General features: G+C 36.0%; 3 protein-coding genes across 4 annotated transcripts; 2 read left to right on the top strand and 1 right to left on the bottom strand.

Annotated features, from left to right (window-relative positions):
• The first annotated feature begins 287 nt into the window (after window positions 1-287).
• LOC110693694 lies at window positions 288-7,384 on the top strand. Of its 2 annotated transcripts, XM_021870859.1 has the most exons (9): window positions 288-782; window positions 2,518-2,721; window positions 2,873-3,361; window positions 4,225-4,338; window positions 4,766-4,963; window positions 5,270-5,500; window positions 6,250-6,370; window positions 6,451-6,588; window positions 6,752-7,384. In XM_021870859.1, exons 1-8 carry the CDS (start codon window positions 375-377, stop codon window positions 6,561-6,563), a joined length of 1,878 nt encoding a protein of 625 aa, XP_021726551.1. In that variant the 5' UTR covers window positions 288-374; the 3' UTR covers window positions 6,564-6,588; window positions 6,752-7,384. The 2 variants fall into 2 exon arrangements, with proteins under 2 accessions (XP_021726551.1, XP_021726553.1); XM_021870861.1 differs by lacking the exon at window positions 4,225-4,338.
• Window positions 7,385-7,569: 185 nt separating this feature from the next.
• LOC110693695 (anthocyanidin 3-O-glucoside 2''-O-glucosyltransferase-like) lies at window positions 7,570-9,301 on the top strand. The gene is made up of 2 exons (XM_021870862.1): window positions 7,570-8,532; window positions 8,647-9,301. Exons 1-2 carry the CDS (start codon window positions 7,617-7,619, stop codon window positions 9,138-9,140), a joined length of 1,410 nt encoding a protein of 469 aa, XP_021726554.1. The 5' UTR covers window positions 7,570-7,616; the 3' UTR covers window positions 9,141-9,301.
• Window positions 9,302-9,894: 593 nt separating this feature from the next.
• On the bottom strand, window positions 9,895-12,417 carry LOC110693696 (pre-mRNA-splicing factor ISY1 homolog). Its single transcript, XM_021870863.1, has 2 exons — window positions 11,275-12,417; window positions 9,895-10,455 (listed from the first exon to the last, which is right to left on the bottom strand). The coding sequence occupies exon 1, from the start codon at window positions 12,188-12,190 to the stop codon at window positions 11,294-11,296; it is 897 nt and encodes a 298-aa protein (XP_021726555.1). The 5' UTR covers window positions 12,191-12,417; the 3' UTR covers window positions 9,895-10,455; window positions 11,275-11,293.
• Between the last annotated feature and the right edge of the window lie 4,175 nt (window positions 12,418-16,592).

Below are 16,592 nucleotides of genomic sequence, written 5' to 3' on the forward strand. Positions count from 1 at the left end.
CAACTTTACCCTTTGAGAAACATACTCGTATTTCAATTACTCCGTACTTCCTTCGTTTTGCATTAGTTGCAATAGTAGGCTTGATTCATAGTTTAAGAAAATTACAGACTAGACTTATACGGAGTAAAATATTTGTGAAATTGAGGTTCGAAGAGAGAAATTATAAAATAATAATAGGTTCTTTCCAAATATATTAATATTGCAACTAATATAAAACGGTTAAAAATGAAAAGTTACAACTAACGTGAAACGGAGAAATTCTCTACTCTATGGAGTAGTTTCTCCTTTTAAAACCCTTTAAACCCTCAAATCCCCTCGTTCATCTTCTTCCACACTTCCAAAATTCTCACACCACCTCAAAAAAACCTCCAACAATGGCGTTTCCTCAACAACTTTCTCTCTCCTCTTCCTCCACCCTCTTCTCTCCCCACTTCAAACCCTCCATACCCTTTTTCAAACTCCCCTTCAAAACCCCAAATCATCTCACTTTCAACTCCCTACCTTCTTCTTCTTCCTCCTTTTCTTCTTCCGAAGAACAAGCCATGCTCGAAGCCGTGGCTCAGTCGCAGGGCAATTCACTCCCCTGTGTTCGCACCTATGAAAACGACATGGCGCGCCTCTCTCTCACTGGCTCAGTCGCCTTCGAGCAAGCCCTTACTGCCGCCGCTTCTGACGGCGGAGAAGCTGCCGGTGAACATGTTGATGCTGGGTTGTCTGCCATGGTTGTTGAAGCTCTTTACCCTGGTCCTAATGATGAGCATAGCACTGTTTCTACTAGGCTGGTTAGTTTGAATTTTTAATTGGATATTAATCATTTTGTTGTGCAATTTTGTTTATGTTGTTGTAATTGGTGTTAAGATTATTTGAAAGATTATTGTCCTTTGCAAATGTGTTAAATGGGTATGATTGAAATTCATTTCATTAGTCATTATTAGAACTGTGTAGTGATTAGATTAGAATATGTTGATTATACAACTGGGTGTATTTGTTCATGATATGCTCAACCCGCCGATGAGTGTTAATGAATTGGGGAATATAACATGATTGCTATGAAAGAAAATGAGCACAAACTTTATTACAGTAATTTGGAAGAAAATGGGTATGATTTCTATCAATGTGGAAGATTGTTGGTGTATAATGTACTCATTTTCGCTTAAAAAAGTGAGAGCTCATGTATGGGAATTCCTTGCCAAAAGCATGTAATTCTTTCGGAAATTGTTGTTCTTTGAATTATGTAACCGATCTAGATAGTCTCATGTCAGTTATGTGAACATTTTGCTGTTCTGACTCCTTCAAATGTGTGGTGGAGGTGGGGATTCTGCCTATTAAATGAGAATTTTAAAGCAACATAATCTTATTTGTTGTAAGTTGTTGTACGAGGAGCTGTGGAATTTACCAAAGAGTGCGAGGTGGATTGAGAAACTTGCGATAAACTCCCACATTTCTTTGGAATGATATCACTTTGGCTTTAGGTGGATATTGAGGAAACATGAATGTCCAAATTCTTTTAAAAAAAAGATAAAAGAAATGTATTGTTTTGGACCTTTTGGTGACTATTGGGTTAGATTAGGACATTAGGTCAAATGATATATAGGTGAAATGAGCTCTTACTTAGGGAAGCATTTGGGTTTAGGATGAATACCCACAAAATTTATGTTGTTACAGGGATTTTTTTTTTTGTTTAATGTAAGTGTTATTTTACATCAAATCTCTTAGCACCAAGTTCTATTCGTTTTCCACGGGATTATCTATTCAAATAAGGGTAGATGCTCTTAACTTTCATTTCTTATTACTAGCCTCAAATCCTATGAATGGAGTGACTGCACATTGTTTACAATTTTTTTTTATTTTTTTTTATTTTTTATTTTATTTATTTATTTTTTTACCATTTTTAAAGTGGATATTGCCCCTAAAGATGGAATAGATTTTTGCTTGTAACAGAAAGTGCCTTTTTTTTTTGTTTGGTTTGGGAAGATAATTTATTTAAATTAGTTTCTGCAAGAAGGAAGGGGAACTTTTATAGCTTATGTATTGCTACAATTTGATGCTTATATTGATATTTTAAAAATTAGAGTCTTGCTATAGGTTTTAGTTCATCAGTTGTAACTTGTAAGGATGTGTACATTTGGTCCTGTAAAGATGGCAAGGCCTACTAAATTACCAGTGGTAGAGGGGCTAGGTAGTTGCTGTGTCTTGGTCCCAATATATCATGAATCATGGAGCATATCTCAGCATTTTGGCCCTTACTTTTGTTAATATCAATCATGACAGTTGCAATAAAAAACATTTAGTAAATTGACTATATTGGTGGTACTTAGTCAAGGACTTAATTTTAAGCCTTGATTTCTTTCTGCAAATCACCTCAGACTGAATGATATGCTGTACAATCCCACTTGGGGTGCTTACTGGTTTTTCATTTTTCTTAATGATGCCAAAAGTGAATGTAGGATAATGTCTGATGGAGTTTATGTCTAATCTTTTGATTAATTATCGAGTATCTGTTCTTTGTTTTCGTAGTTTCTCCCAGCTAAGAAGGTGAAAGAGAAAGCAAGGAAGCTAAGGAGTTCCCTCCCTGAAGATATGCTGTCTGGCACAAATTCAAGTAATATACTTGCAATGACATTTAGACAAGTTGTAGTTCAGGAGCTCTGGAACTTTGAATTGGCAGTATTTCGACCTGGATCACAAAGAAATATGGAGGATCTTGGAAGCCCAAGAGAGGTCAAGCTTTATTCCTTACTAGCATTGTTTTGACAATATTGTGATAAATAATCCGCCTTTCTCTGTTGTAATACCACATAAAACATGTTTGGCCTGCAGGTATCTCATGGTACTGATTGGTTCAGTTCTCTTATGCCTTTGCCATCGGCAGGTTACTGCTTCTTTTGTTCTCAGCTCATCAGATGATAAGGTCATTGCTGGACTTGCTGAAGCTGTTTGCATGTTGGCTCTAGAAAGCACTCAAAAGGAATTTTTTCAGGAATCAGCAGGGAGGGCATCGGATGGTCTCTTCAATTGGTTTTCAAAAACTAAGCAGTTTTCATCAAAAGATTCATCAGTGATGATACATAGGTTTGAGGATAAAATAGTTGAAAAGGCCAAAAGCCTTTTTGATAAGTTCAACGTGGTAAGAGCAAAGTATAAGATGACAAACAAGAAACCAACGAGCTCTGCATGGACGTCATTGATGCAATCTAAATTGGAAAAGATTGGTGGATCTGAATTTAGTATGTGGACAATGGAGTATGTACCTGCTTATAAGCTTCAGATTGATGCTGATAGACTCACTAATCTGAAGTTTGAAGGATGGAAAAGGACAATGGGAAATTGTTGGGAAGTTTTCTTAACCCATTCGCAAATGGTAATTTTCCCCCCTCGCCCCCCCCCCCCTTTAATTTGTTGTACTACGTATAAAGATTTGATGAGGAAATGTATCCATTTCTATATACTTTGTTATTTGGACAAAAATATTGCAGTGTGCAAGTATCAATGTAAAGGCGTTCTCATGAGAGCTTTGAATTTTGTGTATTGAGAGGGAGTTTTTTTTTTTTTTTTTTTTTTTGGGGGGGGGGGGGAGGGTGCCAGGTTGGGTTGTGGGGGAGTAGTGGAAATTGATTGTACGATAAAGAAGAAGCCTGGAATTAAAGATATAAGAGTGATGTGAGAAGAGATAGTTGTATACGGAAGAATAAGGTGGCCGGATGCAGGGAGAGTGCTAATGTATATGGAATGGAAATAGGAAGTGAGGAAGATGACCTTATGTTGTTTGACTGGTGTGACTTGTAGACGCTTTATTTTAATGTTTTTTTTTAATAAAAAAAAATCAATATTGTTATTAACTGGTTTTTTTTAATGTAATCTTTCATACTCAACCTTTAAATTATTTCTATAGCTAATTGTTAAGCAACAAAAACTCAGATATGTAGTGAGCTTGGGAAGACTGGGTTTTGTTTTGAGAGTTTATGGCCAGGTAGGTTGAACCATGGTAACTGAAAAATACAAAGTATGTGATAGAATATCTGGATTGAATGAAAGTTAGTCAGATGAATGTTTCATTGTTGGGATAAAGAAGGCTACGGGCCTTGTGAGAGGTTATTAAAGATATTTATATTACCAAATGTAAAATAATTTAAAGCTTAATATGTATAATATTGGTGAAGGATATTTGCTTCATGACAACGGTAATGCCTACTTCATATACTTGAAAAATGTTATTATTTGCAGGTTGGATTGGCTAACATTCTAGATATATATTTCGAGGATTTCTGCACACTTCCTGGTAAACAACTGCTATCATGTGATGCTGTCAGAAGTCCGAAAAAGTTGTCAAAGAATAAGGTGTGAGTATGCAGTTATATGTTATTTCCAAGCTCCCCTTCCTTGCGCTCTTGTGTAGTTGGAACTTGATGAAGATGTTTACTTTCTGTTTTTATTTATTTTTTTTTTCCCTTTTTTCGGTGTTATTGATTGCCTTTTGCTTTTAAGGTAATGACTTCATCAGATTATGGTTTTAATACCCATATAGTGGTTAGTGAGTAGGAAATGTTTGATAACCTCGTCAATGTGAGTGTGTAGGTTATTATAAATTCAAAAGTGTTGCATGATTTTATCTGGTTATCTTTTGATTACCTCTTCGGCTCTTTCCTTCTTTCGCTCAGAGGGCGAGGGTTTTGAGGTTGGGGGAATAGCTTTGCAACTATTTTGATACCTTTACGACCCTTTGTTTACCTTTCTAATCCAAAACTTCTGGTTTGATTTCTGCCAGGGAGGTTTTTCTTTGGTTGGTTTTCTGAGAACCACTCTTATCACTGCAACTCTACTGGTTTCTGTTGGCGTGCTGATCAAACTGTTTGTGCCACATCTAAACATTACTAGAAGAAAATATCCGCGAGAAAATTATGTGCTTCCATCCTCAGAGGACAATTGTGAACAAGTGCAGCCTCTGAAACTAGAGGATTCTGAGGTATATGTCTGAAAATTGACAATAGCGTAATTGTCTATAAGCTTATACGTAGATTTTTATGAGAAGTCTGTCATTGGTGCAACTCTGTTAAAGAAATCATTATTGTCTTCTAATAATTGATAATGCTTGCAGTTTATCATTTAATCATAATTGTTTGTAACTTTCTTGTTTTGATGTCTGTGTCCAACAAGTGTCGTCTAAAATTCTTATGAGTTGTACTTCTTTTCTCTTTCGGCTCTGTCTAAGTTTGTTTATGCGGTTTTTGATTTGGGAATATCATCTTATAGCGATAATTCTCTTTCACAGCTGGATGCTTATTGCTCTTCAATTGTTAAAAAGATTAAGGATTCTTATGGTTGGAATGGAGAAGTAACATTTGAACCAAGTGTTGGAGCTTGGATTGGGGAATTTCCTATGTATTTGAGGTATAATCATCAAGTATATCCCATTGATCAAGATAGTACTAGCAGTTCTGAAGTGTCTGCAACAAATAAGGAGGATCTGGAAACGTCTGTCCAGGAAATTGCTAGTTATCAGGTATGTTTCATTTGCTAATTTCTTTTCTTAACCTTTGATCAGGCGGTCACTCTATAGCGGTGATGAATATCAAAAATTCCGAGCCAGTTATTTCACATAAAGTGGACTTGAGGAATTTGATGGTGAAATCATGAATTTAATCCCTTTAATTAGGGCTAAATGGCTACATGTTTGAACAGAGTGTTTTTACTGAAACTTTAATGTTACTTATTAAATCTTATTTTTATTGATTAAAACTAAAATTTGATGATTCTCTTGTGTTTTTCTCTTATGCAGTCATTGAACTACTGATCAAATTTTTATTTTTTTTAAATGAATTTCATTTTCTAAAGTTTAAGAGAACAGGCTTGTCCTCTTAGGTTTTGCATTTCTGATTTGGCTGCTATTTGCCTAAAACAGTAAAACTATATGCTTAGTTTCATTGTTAGAGGCTGGAATGCTAATCAAATTTTTGTAAAGCTATATCAAAACATTTGACATAAAAAAGGCAAGAATTTTTAGGGGACTTTTAGGGGGCTTTTTCCCCTAACCCTCTGTAGTTATGCATAGATCTGTACCGACATGTCCTATCATGTAGCTGAGAATTTATTGGCAAGTAACTCATACTGTGGCATAAATGTTTTTGTAGAGGTGAACCAGTACTGTGATCAGTGTGATGTATAATTTGCTGCTTCTATAGATTTGTTAAAGGACTCAAGGAGGAATTGACTTTAATTGGCTCTTGTGGTTTAATTGTCGAGTGAATACAGATTGTTTTGTCACCTGAGGGAAGAATTGTTGGGTTCCAGCCTACGAGTCTTGTGGCAGTTAATCACTGGTCAAACAATCCGATAGCCAAGGAGCTGTATGGTGGCAAGGAGCTGTCCCCTGGTATGTTTTAGCTGCTCTTCATATTTTGCTGCCCTCTCTTGCTGATTTCATACCTTTTTTGAGCATAATTTGAACTTCAGGTCTTTTGGAACCTCGTCTAAAGATCCACAAACCCGAGAAGGTGATTGTGCTGGAGTTATTGATGTCATTGAATCAAGATAATCATTTTGCATTGGTCAGACAAATGCAGTGAGGCCATTGGCTGTTGTTTCTCTACTGTAAGTTCTGACCCTAGCATGAGTTAGATCACAGGAAGGTGTACTCAAAATTTCATAAATAAATGGAAGGGATATAAATGTAATTAATCTGTTTGAGCTTGTGCAAATAATCTATTTTTATGAGATTTTACCCACCAATCCAATTTTTTTTGTACCTTGGCAGGGTTACTACATTCAGAAAATCATAAAATGACAACAGTGGTGAATTGGCTTTTATCACCCCCTACATTGAGTGCATTCCTAACAAGATGGGGGTTGCAATTGCAAGCGCAAAAGCATGCCCGCTGTTCATCTCCTATCTGGAATTGCTTTGTTATCTTTGGTCGCGGTGTTGGTTTCAGATACTGTTTAAGAAGTCACTGTAAGAAACAGAATTTTTACTAGAAGTACCAGAATAAAAGTGACCAAGCTCGAGTTAGAATGTGGGGACTGAATCTGTTGCATACAGAAATTGAAGTTTTAGTTGGATGGTGAATATCAAAAGAGATCTTCCTGATGTTGACGCTACAGCCGCTACTTCCCTAGTGTTCATCTTCTTCACTTCATTTCTTGGTTGGGAAATTGCTTCTTTGTCTGTCATGCTTCAATGAAAAGCTGTAATTAATTTTGGCTCAAAAAGAATGGAGTTGCTAAATATGAGAAGATACAATTGACAAGCTCAGATCAAACATGTTTTAGTACTTTGGATTATTAGCAATTTTTAGCACTCACTAGGTAAATCTTGATAGCATGCATTTTGTAACAAATGTTATACGTAGTAATTATAATTTATGTAATTAAAGATATTGTTAATCAAGGTTATGTGTTGGACACCGCGCAATATCAAATGGGACAAACATATTTATAAAAAAAAAGTGATAACAATGTAGGTAGTAATATATTCCCATTGATAGGTACATTTCAGTTATAAATTTCCAAAATTGATTATGCCATATAGATCATTGTGAAAAGGCTGTCCTCTTGTATGCAAGGCCTGATAGCTTATAAAACATGCAAGTAAGAATGCACAAATAATACTCGTTAGAAAAATGTCCAAGGAAAATGGCATTGCCAATGGCAATGGAAACTGCAAGCATTTGCATATAGCTATGTGTCCATGGTATGCTTTCGGTCACATTACTTCTTTTCTCCACTTGGCCAACAAACTTGCTGAGAAGGGTCACAAAATCTCGTTCTTCCTCCCAACCAACACCAAACATAGATTTACCTCTCACAACCACCACCCGAACCTCATCACTTTGATTCCTATCACAGTTCCGGCTGTGGATGGATTACCCGTAGGAGCTGAAACAACTGCAGATGTGCCTGCCTCTTCTCGGCCCCTCATTATGACAGCCATGGACCAGACCCAGGATACAATTGAGTTCTATCTCTCTAGTCTTAAGCTTGATTTTATCTTCTTTGACTTCACTGAATGGGTGCCTAAAATAGCCCGAAAACATCAGGTTAAGTCTCTATTTTATTCCACAGTGTACCTAGTGACAGTTGCTTACCTGCTTCCTCAGCCAAGGAATCTGCCTATCAACTCTTTCTCAGAAGAAGAAATGAAGAAGCCCCCACCAGGATTTCCCTTACCTTCTGTCAGGCTGCGAGCCCATGAAGCACGCAGTCTGGCTGGTGCATCTGAAGCCGAGTTTGGAGGCAGTGGGCTGTCATTGTTGGAAAGAGTTTCGATAGCTTTCCAACAGTGTGATGCTGTTTGTATCAAGACTTGTAGGGAGATGGAAGGGCCGTATTGTGACTTTGTACAGAAGAATTATCGTAAGCCTGTTCTCCTTGCTGGACCAGTGGTGCCAGAATTACCAGCTGGGCAGCTTGATGAGTACTTTGACAATTGGTTGAAGGATTTCGGAAATGGCAGTGTGGTTTATTGTGCACTTGGAAGCGAATGTTTCCTTCAGAAAGACCAGTTCCAAGAGCTTGTTTTAGGACTTGAACTAACAGGTACGTATATGTTTTGTTACACTAGTAGTATGAGCAAAAATCTGAACTCCAATCCCACATATATTAGTTGATTGTGTAGAGAATAATTGTTTGATGATATTACTAATATCTCAGGTAAACCATTCTTGGCCGCCCTTAAGCTGCCTACAGAGTGCTCAACGCTTGAGTCAGCCTTACCAGAAGGGTTCACGGAAAGAACAAAGGGGAGAGGTATTGTTCACATTGATTGGGTGCAACAACAACTGATCTTACAACATCCTTCAGTGGGATGCTTCTTAACACACTGCGGGGCTGGATCCTTGTCGGAAGCTATAGTTTGCGACTGCCAACTGGTGATGCTGCCTCACGCAGTAGATCAATCTATCAATGCAAGGTTGATGAGCCTTGATCTTAAACTCGGGGTGGAGATTGAGAAAAGAGATGAAGATGGTTTCTTTACTCGTGAGGCAGTTTGTAAGGCAGTGGCGACAGTCATGGAGGTAGAGAATGAAGTGGGAAGAGAGGTACGAGCTAACCATGCAAAATGGAGGGAGTTTTTGCTAAGAGATGGACTCGAAGAGGCTTATATCAGTGGGTTCATACAGAGTCTGAAAGGTATTCTCGTATGATCAGCTCAAGTTTAACTACACGAAGTCCAGATCTGCTGTTTTTTCTTATGCAATATTAAAAATGAATGTTTAAATAAATGCAGTAATTGTTGAACATGGAACTGTTTTATACTTCAATGTAATTTCATCTTCTTCTATTTAAGCCAGAAGTTAAAGCCCAATACTAGTTGTTGTTGGTTCATGGGCATCTTTACTAGTTTCAGACATCGACAAACACTAGGACTAATGTATTTAACAGCTGCAAAAACTAGCCTTGACAGTATAATAGAACTTATAGAGTAAACATAATAAACAAATAAAACAAGAGGAAAGGAATAGGATGTACAATCGTAGATCCCGACTCTGATAACGACATGAAAGATAATGAGGTTGATGATAAGGAAATACAACCGAATTTGAGTATCACTCCTGTGCAATTCATAAAGCTAATCAAGAGTTTGCAGGAGAAGAACAAAGGATCTCTAAAAGGCAATTGAAAACACAGGGGTTGGAGGTCTCTTGAATTTTTAGCTGGTTTCCCTTAATTCCTTTATTGTTATACTTCGCAACTCTTATGAGAAACTTTAATATCGACCCTTGCTCTTTGCTACTCCCATGAATCCGAACATTTGAGATTGTTATCAATAATGATCATCGGATAGTTAACATCGACGTGAACAAGAACCCGACACGACCAATTTGACAGCCCTAATGGAGATTCCAAAAGATGCAGTTTATGAAGGCATTACTACAGAGTCGGACGGATAAGCCACTCTAAACAAAGAGAAATATTAGGAGTTGAGTCTAAAATTACTTGTAAATTCATAATACTGTAATATGGTTCAGAATCTACACCGTTTACTGGAACACTGGTTACACTTCTGCAGGGGTACCTAACAGTTGACTTATCTGTTTCTTTAAAAAAATGTTTGCGTTGCTACATACACCGTTATGTCTAACGCGCAACTCCAAAAGCAGCACAAAAGAAAAGAAACAGATGAATGAAAGACTGATCATTACTCTCATAAAACAATGCAGCAGCAAAACCCGATGCCTCAAACATACCTCCCTCTTAAAACCATGTATCAGAGGCCTACAAATCAAAGAAATTCACAGAATGCTGAAGCAGAAACAGTAAAAGTCTTGGTGCTGCAGCAAGTAAAGGTTATTGCTATCTTCCCACGTCCACAATTTACAGAACCTTAAAGCAGTAACACTTCTTTCTCCAATATGAAAGTTAACATTCGAAATTATCCATGGGTGAAGAGAGCACGAATCATCTCTCATGTTAGTCATGTAAGCTTTCTCCTTTTCTTGAAAGGGATGATCAACACATCTAGAAAAAAGGAAGTAAACATAATATAAGTGCAAGGATTCAATGTCACCCATTAAGAATATCCCATCGTATTTCAGGTAACCAAAATAAATAGATGTTACAAGTCAAGAGGAATGGAGGAACGAGCTTTGTCAAGTTCGATTACTGCAGAACTAGTTCAAATTTCCCTATAATAGTGAAGACTAGTTTCAAATAGAGGAAAGACCAAATACACTCCATTCCACTTGACTTGTTACAATGTCAACAAGCATCAAAACAGAACTAGAGCAGCTGGTCCAACTGCATATAGGTCCAGAGCAAGTCAGATACTTAAAACTGAGGATAGCACAATATATTACAGCTAAAGAACCCGACTAAACCACTCAAAAGACCAACCAGAATGCGACATAAAAAGGTTCTATACTTCTATTCCAAAATGCTCTAGCAACTTCTCAACCCCAAATAACTGATCTGGCCTAATATTCACACTCCACCAGCGCCGATCATTCTTAACAAGCTCATCAACATAGACTAATCACTTAATCAGTATCGTATATTGCATAATTCTTGATCAAACTAATAAACATCTAGACATCTAATGCATAATTCACTATCAATGATATAGCATTGGCAACATAGTAAAAGCAACTATTAATCATATAGCATGATAAAACATACCAACAAAACGAGACATGGCAATATAATATCAATAGATAATCTACATTCTAAATTTTAATAATGCCCAAGGTAGAAAAAGACCTATATGTTAACCAGTTCTTGCTAAGCATCAAACTAACAAAAATTCGAAACAATTGCAATCTTTAAGTACAAATCACTTACAACGCCGCTGCAAATCCCTCTATCGATTAATATTCAACATAGCCTTAGCTTCAGACTGTTCCTCCAACAAATTCTCACTAGTATACTTACTCAACAACTCCATCTTCTTCTTCTCCACAACCATCCTTTCAATCTCCTTCTCATCGGGCAATGGCACGTGCACAACGAAGTCCTTCTGCAATGCATCCGCCTCCTCGAGCCTCTCCTTCTCCCGCCTCTCCTCCTCCACAACCTCCTCCTCTTCCTCGAACAAAATATCCTTCACATTGGCAACCTCGCCGCTCTTTACTGCCTTTTTCGCCTCCCTCTTAATCTCCTCCATCAAATTCCACTCCTCCACCGCCATCTCCCTCATCACCGCCTCCGCCGGCCCCTCCAATTTCACCAAAACTCCATCTTCCTCATCTCTGTAACCATAATAACTCGCATCAATCCTCTTGTATATATCATACCTCGTTCGCCTCTTCCTCAACTCCGGCGGCTTCTCGAACAATTCCCTAACTCCTGGAAGCTTCTTCGCCGCACCAAAGTACCTGTACCCAGGCCCTCGGCCGCTAGGGTTCGGAACATCGACAATATTTCCTTCCAAATCCGTCATTTTCGCCGATTGCTTCATGTAATTCGGACCTCCAAGCTCAATAATCCGACGCTCCCAATGCGATTTCTCACGAATTAGCTTGTTAATTTCATCGTTGAGATCTCGAAGTCGGTGTTCTCCAAGGCCTTCGTTCTGGATTTCGGCAACTTTTCGACCGATTTCTCGCATGATTTGCTGCCTCCATTTGTCTGCTTCGGCGAGGTCGCGGCACTCGGAGGCTAAGAAAGGTCGGCGTTCTTTGGGCTTCTTCTTCTCGTCTTGCTTCATAGTGATGAAGCGATTAAGCATAGACTGCGCTTTCTCTTCGTTTCTCGCCATTGTTGAGCTTGCGAAGGTTAGATTCTCTGGTTGATGGAGAGAGAATACGTAGAAAACAAACCCTAGAAAATTGAATTCGTTTGATTATCAGGGAAAAGGGGGAAACAATATAAGGGGTTTTTGACTTTTTACTTCAGACTCTTGCCATCAGCTTTCCACTAAGTTTAAAATACTTTTATATTATTATTCATATAAGACTTTTTTCAAATTTACATATTATCCTAAGACTCACTCCAAAACTCATTTAATCCTTTTCAAAATATTTTTATTTTTTTGTAAATATTTTTTTTTTGTTTTTAAAAAAAAAATTATTGTAAACTTTTGATTGGTGAGGTGACTAATTTTCATTGGTCTTGCAAAGTCTTGACATGGGTTTGGATTTTCCAAACTCCATGTAAGACTCACATGAGTCTTAGATGAGTTTATTGCAAGAATCTTGAGTAAGACTCATGTTGAGACTTTGTTCAAGACTTGCAATAAATTTAACCTAAGGATTTTAGGAAAGTGTTGATGCAGAGTTGGGATTAGTAAGGGACTAATAGGGCGGTGTGAAAATACTGGAGTTAGTTGACCGCTGGAGTTGGCAATCTTGGGCTCTTGGCATTAGGTCGTGTCGGGTTCACAGGTTGATAGGATGATGTCTCGGGTGATTGTTTGATTTGTTTCACGACCATCTATTTCAATCGACTCAAAGACTATATTCACCTTAACTTACTTTTCATAATGATACTTTGTAATTAATCCGTATTTGTAATTTTGGGAAAGTTATAAGGGTTTTTTAGGGATTACAAGAGAAAAAAACCGAGGTTTTTTTAAATAAGGGTAATGATATATGTAGCCCTTAGGGCTATGTTTAAGCATTAAATATACTTCCTAAAATGAAATTAAGTTGAGAATTCACGACAAAATCACGCGCACATCGGTGTAATTAATGTTAATCTTTTCCTAATATTTCCTTTTTTAGCTTCTTAAGGCTTTGTATATCATTATCCTTTTAATAATTAGGAAAATTTGACAATCTATCTAATATATCTAATATAAAGGGAGTTTTTTCCCGAGTTTTTAGAGAGTTGTGTGGGATTTAATTTTTTCAGCGCGCCATGTAGGATAATAAATTTTAGTATTATCCAATTAAATACAAGATTACACGTAAGCAAAATTGGCGAATGAGATTTCCTAGTTTAAATTAATCAAATATAAATATCTTTTGATATTAGAAATTTTATCTAAATATATAACAAATTTTTTAGCACAAAAATATATATATATTAAAAATCATTTTAAAAAATTCAAACAAACCGTGCAACGCATGGGCTTCATCTAGTTACCACGCACTTATAATTGTTGTTGTTTTAGCAATTACCACCTACGGGTTTTTTTTTTTGAATTTTTCCACCAACTATTTTTTAAAACATCAAAACTTCCCACCTACTTGACTCTCAACTCAAATGTGACGTCATGTGGGGCTCACTAACTACCCTTTGCCTCTTTTTCTTTCCTTTTCTATCGATTTCTCATTCCCATGTATCGTTCTCCTCTCAAACTTGGGGAAAAATTTCAATTCGTGAAATAATTAACATAAAATGTAATTTAATATGAAGTTTTTCCCCAATTTTGAGAGCATTACAATATCGGGGAATGAGAAATTGAGAGAGAAAAAAAAAGAAAATGAGGGAAATAAGGTAAGAAGGTAGTTTGTGGGCCCCATATGACATCACACTTCAGTTCAGAGCCAAGTACGTGCCTATCCGTATTTTGGCTTGGCTCAGCGCAGCTCAATAATAGCTCTTTTGTGGTCAATCACCAAAGAAAAACACAAAGTAAAGAATTTGTGGCCAATCACAAGAGGTTTATGAAATCTCAATTCTACCTTTTTCAGATTTTTTTCGTAATCTCCTTAATTTTTTCGTGGCGAGACCTTAATAGTGGCATGTAACACCCCCGATTTACTAGCTAATAATAAACAATAAATAAATGAAAAATAGACAACATTTAAATAAAATTGCGGAAGCATACACTTGAATCGGAGGTATTACCGCCACACTTAACAACCTGTCAAGTGTTAAGGCTTACAAAAATCCCAATAATTACAACCCAATAAATCTAAGTGAGCTATTTATACAACTTTACAAACTTGTTATAACAAACTAATCGAAACACTTGAGCTCCTTTAGCTACGACCACTTGATCAACCTGCTTAGACAAACTTGACTGCTCACCATTAAGGACAAATTCCAAAATAGATCGTCGCAGGGCCACCATGAGAAAAAGACATGGCCGCAAACACAAGTAGCACAATAAAACAACACACACGTCAGCAAAAGTTGAGTAATCACCACATATCAGAATATAGAGTATAATATAATAATTAACATTACTAGATCAATTAAACAATGTAGTTCGAAACTACATTACACATTGTACTTTGAAAATAACCTTTAACAACTCAACCTCGAATAATAATACAAACCTTTACTCAACTCTCTATCCCATAAGTGTGTCATGCTCATTGTTCTATACCTAGCCTTGGATATGGGTAATTCGAATAAAACCAACAAGTTTAAAAACTTGAATACTCCCAATAACCAGAAAACACCTTGAACCAGACCACATACGGGTCAATTCCCACTCTAGGGGACCATAGAAAAATAAATATTAAAGATTGTACCTCATTCTTTACTCATGATCATTATCTCATTACCAACATGCCAAGGATTAAGGTCTATAACGCCGAGCCTCAAACCAATAACAAAATAATAATCCTCAACCTTTTGATCTCAAACTCGATCAAATAATCATTCACAAACAATTTATAATATCTCAATAATGACACATGATCTCAAATAATGTAACAATTCGATTCAAAAAAATCTCAACTCTTAGGGAAATAATACTAGCACCCAAAAATAATTAATTCTCAACCCAAAATAATACTCTGCATTAATAACCCTAAAACCTCGATAAAATACTCCCTATAGAAACAACATTAGAACCCTAGAATAAAACATAATCAATCATAAACAATAAAAGTAATATGATACTCATATCCAATCAAATCATATAATACCAATAATCAATCATATGTATATACGAACTTGATCACACAAATTACAATTATAAAATTTTCACATAATAATAATATAGAGTGCAAATAATAAATCTTACCACACATAATAATACGAAATATCAAACATGTCTAAAGTTCGTGTGATTACCTTTCGAAAAGCCAAAACATGGTGTATTGATGGACGAAACAATATAAAATACGAACAGGTATACATATTACCAAAGTCATGAGAATGAATAAATGATACTTGGAGTTTTAATTATGCATGAGCATGAATTCATGATGAGGTGGAAAGGAAAGATCAAGTGTAGCTTGCTTGATTCACGCATAAACCCAACACAATCAATAAGAAGAATAAAAGGTAGATCTAGCTCACGGTTGCACTCGATACTCTGTAAAGAATTTGATAAAAAAAATAGCATATTTTAGGGTTTATGTATACCTCTAAATATTAGAGTTCTACTTAAAATAAAATAGGGTTACCAATGTTTTATCATTTACAAAATTATACTTAAAAAAAATTATCAAAATAATTATTTAATAAATATACGGGTATTACAATCTACCCTCCTTAAAACAAGTTTCGTCCCCGAAACTTAAAATAGAAAAATAAATATTTGTAAATTTGAATGTAAGTAAAAACTAAATCAAACTTTTCTAAAGAAAATATATAGATAGAGTAATAAAATAGTAGGGGTATTACATTACATAAATATGTTTGGCTGTCATGTGGGAATTTATAAATCATGGGAATTGTGAATGACCAAGGGAGGGGTGGGTAAGTAACTTCCCATGTTTTGTGGGAAGTGAAAATTCCCATGAATTGTGACTTCCCCCATTTTTTCTTTTCAATATATATCAAACAACATACCCAAAAGGAAATTCATGGGAATTTTGAGTGCCCATGAAAACTAAAGGCAACCAAACAAGCCCTTAATTTTGGTGAGATCCAGGTCTGGTTGGAGGAGTATCCTCAAGAAGTGAACATTTCTGTAATAGGTGATTTGGAGGCTTTTGCTCCTTAATAATATTTGGCTGGTGTTGTAAAAAAAAAAAAAAAAAAAAAAAGTAATTTTAGTAGAAAGATATTTAATAGCATTTTTAAAATTAGTGAAATACAGAGTAGTAAATGATTTTTTTTTTCTTATAACTGAAATTCCATTTAAAGAAAAATTAAGTTTTTGTTGTAAAAAAAAAAAGTTTTTATTGTAAGATTATACTCATTACTATAAAAATTATACAAGTATATATTAGTACAATACTCATTCTTTAAAGATCAACAAATGTTTCATCCATCCCATAATATAGTGCATATTTAATTATAATAGAAAATCA

The sequence above is a fragment of the Chenopodium quinoa genome, unplaced genomic scaffold, assembly GCF_001683475.1.
Source record: "Chenopodium quinoa cultivar QQ74 unplaced genomic scaffold, ASM168347v1, whole genome shotgun sequence".
Taxonomy (NCBI): domain Eukaryota; kingdom Viridiplantae; phylum Streptophyta; class Magnoliopsida; order Caryophyllales; family Amaranthaceae; genus Chenopodium; species Chenopodium quinoa.

Excerpts from the sequence above, each read along its gene's own strand:
- LOC110693694 (XM_021870859.1), top strand. The coding sequence starts at position 375 with ATGGCGTTTCCTCAACAACTTTCTCTCTCCTCTTCCTCCACCCTCTTC. Across the intron at positions 783-2,517 it reads GCACTGTTTCTACTAGGCTG|TTTCTCCCAGCTAAGAAGGT; the intron begins GTTAGTTTGAAT and ends TTGTTTTCGTAG. Across the intron at positions 4,964-5,269 it reads TGAAACTAGAGGATTCTGAG|CTGGATGCTTATTGCTCTTC; the intron begins GTATATGTCTGA and ends TCTCTTTCACAG.
- LOC110693695 (XM_021870862.1), top strand. The coding sequence starts at position 7,617 with ATGTCCAAGGAAAATGGCATTGCCAATGGCAATGGAAACTGCAAGCAT. Across the intron at positions 8,533-8,646 it reads TTTAGGACTTGAACTAACAG|GTAAACCATTCTTGGCCGCC; the intron begins GTACGTATATGT and ends CTAATATCTCAG.
- LOC110693696 (XM_021870863.1), bottom strand. The coding sequence starts at position 12,190 with ATGGCGAGAAACGAAGAGAAAGCGCAGTCTATGCTTAATCGCTTCATC.